Genomic DNA, 15,201 nt, shown 5'->3' with positions numbered 1-15,201 from the left:
AGTGAAGCAACATCTCCAACGAGACATAAAAGCCTGTGAAGCGCCGAGCGCCTCCTGCTGAATGAACCGTCGAGAGGAGAAACATTCAAAGACTGTGATAATGCACTTCCACAGTTACTAACATCTACTAACTTACTACCAGAGGTGGGAGTAAGTCACACATGTGCAAGTCACAAGTCTTAACCCTCAAGTCCAAGTCAATTTTTGTGAGAATCAAGCAATTCAAGTCAAGTCGTAGCTTGGGTCAAACAAGACACTGGCAAGTCATACAAATGTTTGATGATTTAACTGAATTTGTATTAAAATAAGTTAAAACTACAGTAGTTATGGACTATGGTAGTTTTATTTGCAAAAAATAAATAAATAAATAAAAAAGAAATAAATGAATGTGTGTACGTGTGTATGAGTGAAAAGTGTATTCTTTGCATGTGGTTATGTTTGCAAATTTGATTTTTTCTTTTTATTTGTGTGTGTGTGTGTGTGTGTGAGTGTGAGTGTGAGTGTGAGTGTGTGTGTGTGTGTGTGTGTGTGTGTGTGTGTGTGTGAGTGAGTGAGTGAGAGAGAGAGAGAGAGAGAGAGAGAGAGAGAGAGAGGTGATTTGATTGAGTGTGATTCATTAATATTTGTGAGTGGATGTGTGTGCGCGTGTGTGAGTGAAAAGTGTATTGTTTGTTTGCAAGTTTGCAAAAAAAAAAAAAAGCATGTTATACTAAATAATTAAAGCATTCTTTGATAATCTACAGTATTTATCATTCAGGATCACAATGAACTCATTAAAGATCACTTAGAGGAAATATAAATGAGAAAAATCAGATTATATTTGAAACAGTAATAGATTATAAAGGCAGATGCAGTTGTTGTGGTCAGAAACAGAAGCACAGAGAGTTTGATCATTGTTGAGCTGAAACACGTGTACGTCACCGCCGTCATCTCAGATTCCTGTCAGACACACAAACACAAGAGAAGAAAATAAACTTGATGTTACAAAAGCCTGAAAAATAACACAAGACAGAAATTCATCATGAGGATTGATAATGCACTGGACCTGAGCATCATTATAATAGTCGAATGAGCAGATTGAGTATAATGGGATATAAATCAGTGAGTATTATGACAGAGACCAGATTAATAAATACACAAATTTAGCATGATTACACTGTCAGAAGAAAAAACAAAAATTACCAAATGAAAGACTAATTAAACACAACACGTGAAAAGAAAGTGCATCAATAATGACAGTGTAATTGTGATTCACCAGAGACAGTAACACTGAATCTGTATCGGAGTCTGTGATGGTCAGAGATCCAGTTTGATGATCCAGTTTCAGTCTGTCTCTGAATCTCCCATCAAGAACATCATAATCTCGCTGAGCTCTCTATTGAGTGAAGCTATGAGTGATTTGTTCAGTACAAACCTCCACAATATCAGATCATCTGTCTGTATTTCAGTAAGATCAGAGTTTAGTGTGATCGAATCCATCACTGACACTGACTTCACTTCATCTGAATCAGCAAACACTCATGAAGAACAAACAGAACAAGCTTCTCTAGTTCAACTTTTTTTTCAAACTCTTTTCTAAATATTATTCAACATGTGAATCATTAATGTAACATCATCCATCACAGTATTTCTTGTCTGTAACTTCTCTAAGCGTTTCTGTATTTTCCTGAGCTTGAAAACATGAGAGAATAGAGATAAATGAGGATGAATGAAGATATTCAAGCAAACGAGGAAGAAACATCGAGAGGAACCTAATCTGATCAAAAGCATGTGAAGGAAAATGTATATAATCACAGCTAAAATTCCTTTTCCTTACAGGTTTAACCACCACTCGTGGGAATTGAGTTAATTAGATACTTAAGTGATTAATTGAGTGATGATTGTTTGATTATTGAAGACACCTGATGATAACGAGCAGAATCACTGAAGGAAAGAGAAACACCAGAACTACGACTGACTTCCAGCCTTACAAACCAGACTGACTTTATTTCTGTCATTCAAATTTACAGAGGTTTAGGTGTAGTATGTTTTGTTGAAAACATTTAGTCACTATCTAGACATTTAGACATCCCTCTTGACATCTAGAGAAGTGTGAAGAGTATCTCGCCATCCAACCGTTAAGCAGTGGGAGGCCCTTTTAATCTCAAAAGTGAAAGTGCCCTTTCCATAAATTACAAAACAGCCAAAATGCAGCTGCTAAACTTCTTACTGGTATTTCACTACAAAATACTTCACACAGAAAATAATTCAATCAGAGGAAGAGCTTTGGTCCCAGCCCGAAATCAAACCGAACAAGAGACATCGCACAATGAGTGAGAACTTGGAGAATTACTCTGTTGAAGAAGCAGTAGGACAACATGAACACAATGATGAGACTTCATCATCTTTATTTCAGTGCGGTTGAGGCTGTGAGCGGAGAAATGGCTGCACGGTTTGGAGACTAACAATAAACACATGCAAACTCTCGCAGCCCTGGATTCTGCTGATGAGTGTTTTCTGGACAAAACCACTAAAATCACTGTTGGACCTGACAGGTACAGATCTTGTTGATAGCAAATACGCTGTTAATAACACTTGATAAAACTTGCTTTTGAGAAAGAAATGCACAAATGAGTGGAAAGAACATGTACTGCGGAAGTTCGATTCAGTAAAATGCTGATGCTTCCAACTGACTATAAGTTTTACTTTTTTTATTATATATGGATATATCTTTATGCACCTGCTGTGGTTCTTTTCTGTGTCTTCAGTGGATTTTGTAAGTGTTGTTGTGCGCTGTATAGTAGTAGTTTCCAGGATTACTGTACATGTTGTATAACCATTGTATAAACATTGTATATAAATAAGTTTGTCACCTCCTGAGTTTGGATTTTTTGCGTTCACCCACCCTTAGAATTTGAATTACCCCCTTTCAGTACTGTCCTGTAACAGTGAATTTTAATCCTCTCTGACTAATTTAACCAGTCATTTATGAAATGGTACCAGAACAGAAGCAACTGAATCCATTAAAACATATTTAAAACTCACCATCCAGATGCCAGAAACACAAACAATCCAAAACATCATCAACGGTTTTGGTCCACAAATATGAAAAAAGAAACTCTTCAAAACTGCTTCTGTAATAAAAAGACAGATGCGCTGATGTGAAGCTGCTCTGTAGTAAAATGATGTGAAACTCCACCCTCTGCTAAATAACTGCAAATCTGCCATTAATGCATGTGACCATCTAGCACAGGGGTGGCGAACGTTGGTCCTGGAGAGCCACAGTCCTGCAGAGTTTAGCTCCAACCCTAATCAAACACACCTAAACAAGCTAATCAAGGACTGTATTCTGCAGGACTGTGGCTTTCCAGGACCGGAGTTCGCCATCCCTGATCTAGCACATCATTAATTCACGCTCTGAACTTTGTCACTTTGAGCTCAAGTGGGCCTTAACTTTCAGTTGGTCAATGACATCATTTTAAACAGAAATAAACTGACCCATAACATGTTAAAATGTCTTAAAGCAACAGTTTCATCTTGTCATGAGATCCTGTGAGTGTTTGGCTCTGCTCTCTTCTGTAACTGTCTTCAGGTCCTTTGTTGTTCATTTCTTACCAAATGTCTCAATTGTTTCTCCTCTCAGACTGATTTCAGAGTTTCTCTAATGGCTTTATGGAGCAAGAACAGATTGAAGAGTTCTCTGATGTAAAAAGATGATTAATATTCAACCTCCATGGATTCCAACGTTCCACATAAACACCACAAAGCGAGATTCTGCCTTATCAAATCACACAAAAACAAGGTGAGGTTGTGTAATTTGAGAGACTACATGCAGTCTAGCAGAGGCTCGCATACTGTTGATTGACACTCAACATTAATACAATATGAAGTTCATGGGAATGTTGCTTTCACAAAAATAGCCCGACCACTGAAAGGGTTCATGCTGTGGTCGAGGCCAGAAAACAAGAGAAAAACAGAAGTTGGCTTAAGCTGGAACCCTGGCACAGCAAAATCCCCAGAATTAAATCAGCTCTGCTCAGAGAACATTTTGTCCCTCTCTAAATAGTGTTAAAGTAACCCTGAAGCAGAGTTAAAGTTAATGACATAATTAAGTAATTAATTAAGTGGTGATTGAGCATTAGTGATAAACACCTGCTGTTAACAAGCAGAATCACTGAAGGAAAGAGAAACACAATAGCAACTAACTTCAGCCACAGCCTTATATGAAATCATCTGAAGATAAAAAATTAAATCTCTCAAGATCTAATTAAACAACTCCACAAACAGCATTACCAGCTTCGCTTATTACAAACCAGATTGACTTTATTTTCACACGTCTACAGAAGTCCTTATTGAGAATTAACAGAGGTTTAGATGTTGTTTTTATCAGATGTTGTAAAGCACTTTAGTCTCGTGTAGACTGATGGCAGAAGGTCTGGACCTGTATTTATCAAGCATCTGAGAATTACTCACAAGAACACTGCTAAGAATTGACTTAAGAGTAAAAAATTCTTGGCTCAAAGCTGCGCTTAAAAGTTAGTTATCAAGCATCTCAGTCATAATTTAAGTGGTGTAGGACTAAATCTTAAGTTTCAGTCTTAGAGTTGATTCACGACACTTTGCTGTGCCACAAACAGGATTTTGGATGATGACATAATTTCCTTATTTAAGAATATTCTCAGATAAATTCACATTGAATGGTGACATTCCTAAGAGGAGTTTACATTTAACAGCACATCTGACAATAAAGATTTTTTCAAGAGAATACATTATGATATACACATTGGAAATGAAAGATAAACACATTTTCCACCATGTGATTCCTAAAGAAAACCGAACTGGCGGGAGGAAGAAGCACTACTGCTTGCTGAATTAGTCAAACAAGTTCAGCCCAAAATTAACCAGTGCTGACAAATATGATGCCTGCTCGATTAACTGCTCGTCGTCAAACATTTCAAAAACATTCTTGCTCCCCTGAAAGATTTGCACGTCTCTGTCTCCTCAGTGCCATCACAAGCCCCTACTGCCAACTCCTAAACACTTGAGAGACCTCTTGAGCTGTTTTAAATAACTGGGAGAGTAAGAGTGATTCTTAGCTTTAAGAAATTTGATAACTTGCTTTTATACTTAAGTTTGAAAGTAGGAGTAAATTTCATGAATTCTCAGCATTTAAGACTAAAATGGCACTTTGTGAAACTTGATGTTTAGGGGTGTGAAAATGTCAATAACAAATGTCAATTAATAACAGACCAGCCTACATCTAAATTATTAATTCAAGAAAGTTGTGCAAGTTTACTGCAACAATGGAGCAATGAATTTCACATATTTTTGAAAATCCAGCGTTCAGCTGATCCTGGTAAGTGCTTGTAAACATGACCACGTTCTTCTTCCACAAGAGGGTTTAGCGTCACGGCATTTGTTTCCAGGCGGACTGTTAAAGAACACAACACACACGTTTCCCGGACATCCTGTGTAGTTCAACCAACCAGATAACGACTTCGAAGTGTTTCCAGATAAGTGTGCCATATGCATCAGATGTTCAGCCAACGGTCCGTGGGCGTGACTTCTGAGGCTGAGACTATAAAGCACTGAGGTCAGCGCTTTAAAGTGAGCAGATGTTAACAGCTTTTATATGATGATATAGTCATTGTGAGATGGTCTGATTGTATCCAAAGCGACTAATCATGTTTTGTCATTTATACATTTTGGTTTTGCATTACCAACCCTGTAAAACTAAAGCATGAGAAGAAAGTATTGCAGCAAACAGTTATCATGAATGATTTTAAAACCATGTACTGCATAAAACATTTTGAACTACTGTATTACTTCGACACACACAGACATCAAGAATCAGCATATGCAACTCAACAATAGTGATAAAAAAAAAAAAAATAAAAATAAAAAAAAACGCTGCAATGCATGCTGGGTATCAACATATACAAAACTCCCATCATGCACTGCAGTACATATAATTATTGTTACCACTGTTGAGGATTGAATGATAAGTTTTCAAGCCTGAGCGGTAATGGTTGTTCATTTTCAGCATCAAAGCATTACAGTGGCAACTGTTTAATGGATTATTATTTTATTTTTTTTATTTATTTTTTTATTTTTTTTGCAATTTTTGTAATAGCCAAATCTTATTCAAGAAACCAAGTCAAGTTGCCTTTATTTATATAGCGCTTTTTACAATGCAGATTGTGTCAAAGCAGCTTCACAGTGATAACTGGCAAATATTTTTTGCTGCACAGCAGCTCTAGAAGAAAATGGTGTCATTGTCATTGTCCAGCCTAAGTAAATTCAGTATTGATTCAATCCTTTGTAAAAAAAAAAAAAAAAAAAAAAGTTATTAATTTAGTTAATTCATTTATACATCTGCTCTGGAGAAAAGAGTGATGTCATCGTCCAGCTCAGTTCAGTTCATATACAATTGTGTCAATGCAGGCAGGTCAAAAACATTGTTGAATATCAAGTAACCCCAACTAAGCAAGCCAAAAGGCGACAGCAGCAAGGAACCCAAACTCCAACAGGTGACAAAAATGGAAAAAAAAAAAACCTTGGGAGAAACCAGGCTCAGTTCATAAGTCAGATTGGGATCGCAACAGTCAAAATATTTAATCCAGTTCCATTTAGTTGAAGATAAGATTCATCATGCCGGTATGGACGGTTTGTTGAGGAGCTGTGCCACTGGCTGTCGTGTCGATGAGGCCTTCACAGGGGATGATCTTGTTGACTCAATCTCTGCTGACACTTCAGAGCTGCATTGTTGTCGTGTCTAGGTGCAGGTCCTCGATTTCACCTGCATACGGCCCGGATCCGGCTGACTATGATAAACCTCGGGATAAACAGAGAGACTAATATTAGCGTAGATGCCATTCTTCTTCCGATGTAACGAGTACATCTGGTGTTATAGGAAGTGTTCCCAGGTTTCCGGCTGACCTAATTTATGCAGCCTAACAATCCTTTAATGGATGTGAAAATATAAATTGATAATATGTTATGTGTATGCCAGGTTAAAGAGATGCAATTTTAGTCTGGATTTAAACTGACAGAGTGTGTCTGCTGGTCATACTTCCTGTTTCTAGTAAGAACTCTTGCTGCTGTGTTTTGGACCAGCTGGAGTTTGTTTATTAAGCGAGCAGGGCAACCACCCAGTACAGCATTACAGTAATCTAGCCTTGAGGTCATGAACGCATGAACTAACTGTTCCACATTTGTCGATATGTCATAGTTTAGATATATTTTTAAGATGGAAGAATGCGGTTTTACAGATGCTAGAAACATGGCCTTCAAATGAAAGATTGGTATCAAAGAGCACACCCAGGTTCCTAACTGATGACGAAGACTTAACAGAGCAGCCATCAAGTGTTAGACAGTATTCTAAGTTATTACGTGCAGAGGTTTTGGTCCAATAATTAGAATCTCTGTTTTTTCAAAATTAAGTAGTAGGAAATTACTAGTCATCCATTTTTTTTTTATATCAGCTATGCATTCTGTTAATTTTGTGAATTGGTAAGCTTTGTCAGGGCGTGAAGAAATATAGAGCTGAGTATCATCAGCGTAACAGTGAAAATTAACGCCATGCTTCCTAATGATATCTCCCAAGGGTAGCATGTACAGAGTGAAAAGCAATGGTCCTAGTACTGAGCCTTGCGGTACTCCATACTGAACTTGTGTATCCAGAGTACTCCCCCCATATTCCTGGCTGTGGTACATACAAGCCAAGAGTGAGGAGATGGGGTGGTGTAGAGATGCTGAAACCTGTCGAGGAAAGTTGGTGAGTCGACTGTGTGTGTATGTGTGTGTGTATATATATACATAGGCTTCCTCTCATGCTGATTGGATAGATGTGGTAATTGCTGATGACGAGTTGATTGGATAGATCATTTGAACGTGTTCCTTCCCGAACTTTGTTAATGAAACATCATTTAATTGTGATTTGACAGTTAGTCTTGAGTGGGACATGCATTGTTTTTCTACTGTCACTCTGAGCTAAAGCTTTAAATTTAAATTATGAAGGACTTTTGGGCTTGATAGACACCAAACAGAATCTTTGAAGTAAAGTGTGGTCTCCTGCCATGGATGTGAACTTACAAGGTTAAATAAAGAACTAGTTGTTGCAATAAGTACTGTACAGTGTTTCCTTTACTCTTTACTTTAAAAACTATGTCTATAAAGGGTAGTATTTTATGTATTTGAGGTCTGAGATGTGGAAACGGTGAAGAGAGGGAGGCCACCAGTTTGCAATTTAGTTCAGTATTGCCGTCTAATCAGCCAATATTGTCTTAAATAGCCTGCATAGCATCTTTTATAACATGAGATTTTGACCAAATGCTGATTTTGGTAAAATGTTGCAACAATATGTTATTTTTATTTTATTCATGAAAAATGACAGTTTTGGACATATAAGGTAATAAAACAATTTTAAAAATCCCTTAAAGTAACTACAAATGAGCATGTAAAGCAAATATCTTTTTAAAAAATTCTGTGCGAAGCATGTTCTCACTTTTTTTCCCCCCTTATCCGTTTGCATCCCTGCTGAAAACATGCTGATTCAGCCTGACACACTAGGTGGTGTTGTTGATCCTCAGATAAGACAAATCAGATTTAAAGACGTAATCGTTGTCTGTTGTGTTTAAATATTTATTTCACTGTGTTCTCAAAGTATATTATCACGTGTCCCACACGTGTATTTTCTCAAGTTAAAGGAGAAGCTACAGGAAGTTGTTTGTTTATTATTGTGGAGAGAAAAACAAAAAAGAAACTCAATGAGCTAATAATGTAAACATTTACAAATAATGTTTTGATAATGTAAAGCTTTATATGGGGCGTATTGCTGAAATGGTTAAAATACACAAAAAGTATTCCTCCAGGGGGCGCTCGACATAATAAATGTAATAAAGCATGGAAAAACTCTTGAACCTCAGAGAGAGAAAACTTTATTGATAAAGGCATTAATCCAGTTTGAGCAAAGCAATATTTATCAGTATCACAAACTTATCAAAAATCACTTATAGGAAATATAAATGACAAAACAACAAACACCTACAATTATATTTGGCACAGTAATAGAGCATAAAAGCTAGATGCAGTTATTGTGATCATCAATACATGATTTGGGAGGAAACAGAACCACAGAGAGTTTGATCTTTGTTCTGCGGTGAAACACAAGTAAATATCCTCCGTCACGTCAGATTCCTGTAAGACAAACACAAATTAATAAAAGTATTCCTATTAAATAAATGCCAGAAGTTTGTGGCAAATTCATCAGGAGGATTGATAATAACAGTGACCATAAATAAAACCAAGCAACATGATTGACTGTTGAAACCACAAAACATGTTCCACACATAATATACAGCACACTGCCAAATATGTGCAATGAGTTTGTGAAGCAGTATGCAGTATGCAATCATACACATTTTAAACTGTAATATACTATTGCAATGTGCAATGGAGTTACTTTGAACTGTACATGACACTTACACGTTGTTTTTACAGACGTGAGAGCTGTAGATTCACTTGACCTGCATCTCTGTGTTTCCTGCAGATACACAACGTCCCAATTACAACCACAATCAGCAGAGATCCAGCGGCAGCAGCAGAAATCAGCACCATTTCCAGAGATGCTGAGACTGGAGGACGTGAAGGAGGAAGTGCAGTAAGATATAAAGTGGGATGTAATGGAGTCTGTGGGTCTGGTGCTGTAACAGCTAAAGACAGACAGTCATTAGTGTGAGTGAACATGTCAGTCTGAACTACAGCAAAATACAGAGATCAGCTCGGTGATGAACTTCAGTGTGTTGACGAACCTGGACATGGTTGACAGAGCTCACTGATGTCCAGGTATTTCATTTGGTAGCTGATGGGATTGTTGATCACACAGCTGTAGGTGTTTTTATCCTGATATTCCACCTCCAGACTTAGAAAGAGACTGATGCTGAGATCATATGCATTGATGCTATACAATACACTGTTTCCTTTGTACCAGGAGAGAGTCACATGACTCACACTCACAGCTGAACACACCAATGAACATGATGATGATGATGAAGAACAGTCTCTGCTGATGACAGGAACAGGCAGACGAGCTGAAAACATGAGAAAATAAATGAACAGTAACAGTAATTAAGAGTCTGTTTCATCGGTCAGTGTTTGAATGTTTTGAGTGTTTAATGCTTCATTTTAATTGATCTGTCAAGATGACGAGACGATCAAGATTTATACGCCAATATGATGAGACAAATGATGTGTGTATGAAATTTCCTGTGAAACTGATTAAGGGTTTATCAATGTGTACTTGGGTAAAAACATGGTTTGGAAAATGGATTTTTACTCACTCTCTCATTAAAGTGGACCTATAATGCCCTTTTCGCAAGATGTAATATAAGTCTCTGGTGTCTCCAGAATGTGTCTGTGAAGTTTCAGCTCAAAATCCCCCACAGATCATTTATTATAGCTTGTCAAATTTGCCCCTATTTGGGTGTGAGCAAAAACACGCCGTTTTTGTGTGTGTCCCTTTAAATGCAAATGAGCTTTCCAGAAGAGGGCGGAGCTTTAACAGTTCACGCTTCGGTCGCTCAACAACAACAAAGCTGGAGAATCTCACGCAGCCAAAATGAGGATTGTCAGTAACGGTGTTCAGCCTTACATTGTTCAAACCGGAGTCGACACTGATGGAGAGACTCAGGAAGAAGTTACAACTTTTAGACGTTTCTGAATGGTTAGTGGATAAATTTATGTAGTTGCTGTGGAGTTGATTCAACTCATCGACTAGCATGTGCCGTCATGTTAATCTTTTGTGTTGAATTGACCCTCGTTTGTGAAGCAGTCCGGTGTAAAATGACGGCATGGTAACAACACTCTACTACAACAACTCTTCCTCTTCTCTAAAGCAGCCCAACATGGCCTCACCCCCTTTGTTGTGTGTTCTTGAGGGCGGGGTTTATGTAAATTTTAGGGTTTGTGATGTCACCAACCCAGGAAGAAGCTTGTTGTAGTCCTTAAACAGAGAATTCTGTAAGAGAAAATCTCTCCCTTTGCATTGAACTTTGAGCATCGTAACTCTGCGATGTTGTTTATGATCAAACAGCAACATTACACACTAACTAAAGTTAAAAAAGTGAAATCATAATCAACCACCCCTTGAATATTAAGTTGTTATTATTATCAGAAAGTTACATACTGTAGCTTTACCACTTCTAATGTCACAGTGATGCTATTAACACGCCATTCACCGCGGCTCCATTAACTGATATAGAATGTGACCCACATTAAGGATGTTTAAAAAATACTTCATCTGATGCTGATGATGTGATATTTTGTCTTCGCACTGAGCATTTTTGTCATTTTTATAGTCTCTCAATAATTGTTTTTAAAGATAATTTTCAAACAAATTACATTGTATATAGGCTTTTCTGATGCTTTTTCTTTGAGCAGCACAAATGACTGTAATTGTGACTCACCATAGACAGTAACACTGAATCTGTATTTAGTCTCTGAGATGCTGTTGTTGATGGTCAGTTCATAAAACCCAGAGTCTGTGGTTCTGATGTTTGTGATGGTCAGAGATCCAGTCTGATGATCCAGCTTCAGTCTGTCTCCAAATTCCCCATCAGGACCATCAAGTATTCCTTTGGTTGCTCTTGTACTGGTGATTCTAGCCATGAGAGACCTGTCAGTTCCAAATGTCCATGTTATCAGATCATCTGTCTGTATTTCAGTAAGACCAGAGTTTAGAGTGACTGAATCTCCCTCCTTCACTGACTTCAGTTCATCTGAATCACCAAACACATGAAGAACAAACACAAGAAGATTAAGATTTTCAAATAAGTAAATATCTAGTAATAATAAGTAAATATCTTGTCAAATGTACATTTGAATGGAATAAAATCCAAAACAATCACATGAACACAACAGAAGCAAACTGGCGTGTGCATTAATAATTTCATCTTTGTGGTGATTCTGAATAAAACTCTGATTTAGTGATGCAGGAACTGAAGTTGGTTTGAGGCTGCTCTGTAGTAAAGTCATGTGAAACTCTACTGTCGTTCAAAATAACTGCACATCTATAAGCGTTAATGCATGTGAACATCCAGCTCTTTTCTTGCTCATTTCACAACATGTTAACTTGACCGCTTTGAGGTGCAGCTTCCTGTTCTGTTCAGTGTTGTTGTTTTCAGCAGAAATAATCTGATAATAATCCGGTACTTCCGCCTGCGTGACCTTTCCAACATGATTACGTAATGTGTGGCGCATCACAGAGCAGTGCAAGACGAACATTTGTGGTTAAAAAGTATATAATTTTTATTTTCTTTAGAAAACGAGCGATGGTTTCTCTAGATAAGACTCTTATTCCTCGTCTGGGATCGTGTAGAGCTCTTTGAAGCTGCACTGAAACTGACATTTGGACCTTCAACCCGTTGAAGTCCACTATGGAGAAAAATCCTGGAATGTTTTCCTCAAAAACCTTAATTTCATTTCAACTGAAGAAAGAAAGACATAAACATCTTGGATGACTAATCCTTTAAAAGTGTCTTAAAGCAACAGATTCATCTTGTCATGAGATCCTGTGAGTGTTTGGCTCTGCTCTCTTCTGTAACTGTCTTCAGGTCACTTCTTGTTCATTTCTAATCAAATCTCTCAACTGTTTCTCCTCTCAGACTGATTTCAGAGTTTCTTTAATGGCTTTATGGAGCAGGAACAGATCGCCTGCTGTAAGTGTGTGTAGAAAAGTCGGTAACACTTTAGTATAGGGAACACGTATTCACTATTAACTATGACTTTTCCCTAAATAAACTCCTAATTTACTGCTTATTAAGGTAGTTGTTAAGTTTAGGTATTGGGTAGGATTAAGAATGTAGAATAAGGTCATACAGAATAAGGCATTAATATGTGCTTTATAAGTACTAATAAACAGCCAATATTCTATTAATATTCATGCTAATAAGCAACTAGTTAAAAGACCCTAAAATAAAGTGTTACCGAAAAGTCTTCTCCAATATTTTCATATTTTTAATATTTAAACTGCTACGGATTACTGCTGCGCTGCTATAAATGCTTAATTAAACACAGCATTAGCAAGACGGTCACACAAAAACAAGGTGAGACTGTGCAATAATTTGTCACATGGCTTAGACGAGCTGCTAAAGACTGTGACTATTGTGTAGACAAATATAATCAGTTATGAGATGTAGTTTTGAGCAAATTCTTAGATACAAGGCAGGCAAATAAAGCATATTCGGGGCTGATACCCAATTCCAGCTCTAGATGAACTCCTTCAAGGTACCAAGGGCTCTATTATGTTCAGTAATCTTGATTTGAAATGGGTTTCCATCAACTGGAACCTACAGCACAGTCCAGAGGAATCACAACATTTGCTGTACATAATGATACACGTCGACACGAGAAAGTGTGTCATCGATCAGTGAGCAAAATCAACATGAAGTCACATCAGCACTCGCAGGTATTGAGGGAGTGGAGAATATCTGTGATGATAATATTATACTTGCTCCAAACCAAGAGACACTTGATCAGAGTCTACATGCGGGTCTAGCGGAGGATTGACACTCAAATAATACAATGCAAACAACAGGAGAGTCTATATTAGTTGTAGTTGATTATCACATCAATTATTTTAAGTATGAGATACTCAAGTGATACACAGCTTGAGGACCAATTTCTGGTAGAACAAGACAAGACCAACAAACTTACAACTCCATTCAGCCAAGATCCAGACACTATTGTTTCCACATAAACATCAATAACCATTAATATCAAGAATATTTGAAGGACAGGACCAATTATTTCCACTCACCATAGACAGAAACACTGTATAATTTTAGTGACGGGTTTGCTCCTTTAATCATTACTGAATAATATTCAGAATCTTCAGTTTTGATGTTTGTGATGGTCAGTGATCCAGTTTGTTTGTCCAGCTTCAGTCTGTCTCTGAATCTCCCATCAAGAACATCATCATATACAGTGATTCTGTCGTCCCGTTTATTGATTTCAGCTATTACAGTGATTTCACCTAAAAACGTCCACACAATCTGATAATTATCCATTATTTCAGTATGACCAGATTCTAGAGTGATTGAATCTCCCTCCTTCACTGACACTGGCTTCACTTCTGTATCATCAAACACACATGGAGAACAAAAAGAAACAGTGTTTGTTACAGATCAAGACTTTTAAATTACTTTATGATTGTTTCTGAAAGTAAAAAATGTAAAAATTCAAATATGAAGTGAACAATATCATAAAACAATAGAACGGATTACAATCGAATCTTGCATTTGGTGGAGACAAATATTTAACTCACCAAAGACAAAGAGAGTGAAAATTATGCTAATGTGGTTTATCGGTAGTAAATAATGTCCAGAATCTTCAGTTGTGACGTCTGTGATATTCAGAGATCCAGTTTGATTGTCCAGCTTCAGTCTGTCTCTGAATCTCCCATCAAGAACATCATCATATACAGTGATTCTGTCGGCCGTGACATTGATTTCAGCTATTAAAGTGTTTTCAATCAAAAACCACCACAGAATCACATCATTATCCATTAATTCAGTAAGATTGGAGTTTAGAGTGACTGAATCTCCCTCCTTCACTGTCACATAATTCATTTCACCAACACCAAACACACCTGAAGAACAGAGTTTATCAGAGATTAAAGCTTCAAAATAACTTTATCCTAACATGGTACCAGAACAGAAGCAACTGAAGCCCAAAAAAAAAAAACACATTTAAAACTCACCATCCAGATGCCACAAACACAAACAGAGCAAAACTAATTTAAAAAACATTTTCTTCATCGTTCACTGAAAAGCTCTCGACAGTGATGCTTATATTGTCTGAAACTGACACTGTGTGAGTTTGTGGTCTTTCCTTAACAAGGCTGAACCTCCGTCACAGTTCATTCGCACACGACCATTTCTTTTAACACAGGAAGTCATAAAAATGATAAATCTTCTTATATATTTCAAAGTTAACACCGGTGAAGTTCATCAGTGATGCATGATAATATCTTGTTGGACTTCTGAGTCTTTATCGACTGTTAATGGATTAATTTTATTTAACTGTAAATATGATTCATATGGAGCAAAAGTTAAAATGTTTGTTTCATATTAGAAGCAGAGAAAATGAAGAAACGCTTCACCCGCAAACCACTGGATTTATACAACTAATAACAGACACGATAATGCAGCTGTTTGTCTACCA

At 37.2% G+C, this 15,201-nt stretch overlaps 1 protein-coding gene and 1 long non-coding RNA gene across 2 annotated transcripts; both read right to left on the bottom strand.

The window, feature by feature from the left end:
* Positions 1-8,909: 8,909 nt before the first annotated feature.
* On the bottom strand, positions 8,910-11,844 carry LOC127519142 (hepatocyte cell adhesion molecule-like; the record flags this gene model as incomplete). The annotated part of the gene is made up of 4 exons (XM_051906638.1): positions 8,910-9,177; positions 9,466-9,692; positions 9,792-10,070; positions 11,445-11,844. Coding segments are annotated over 3 exons (897 nt in total), but the record flags the coding sequence as incomplete, so codon positions are not given.
* Positions 11,845-13,651: 1,807 nt separating this feature from the next.
* LOC127519143 (uncharacterized) lies at positions 13,652-14,841 on the bottom strand. The gene is made up of 3 exons (XR_007931736.1): positions 14,738-14,841; positions 14,303-14,626; positions 13,652-14,110 (listed from the first exon to the last, which is right to left on the bottom strand). It is a non-coding gene; the product is annotated as an uncharacterized LOC127519143 (long non-coding RNA).
* Positions 14,842-15,201: the final 360 nt, after the last annotated feature.

Source organism: Ctenopharyngodon idella, chromosome 9 (genome assembly GCF_019924925.1).
Source record: "Ctenopharyngodon idella isolate HZGC_01 chromosome 9, HZGC01, whole genome shotgun sequence".
NCBI classification, from domain to species: Eukaryota; Metazoa; Chordata; class Actinopteri; order Cypriniformes; family Xenocyprididae; genus Ctenopharyngodon; species Ctenopharyngodon idella.
The sequence above is the reverse complement of the archived record's forward strand: the minus strand, read 5'-3'. Positions and strand labels throughout refer to the sequence as shown.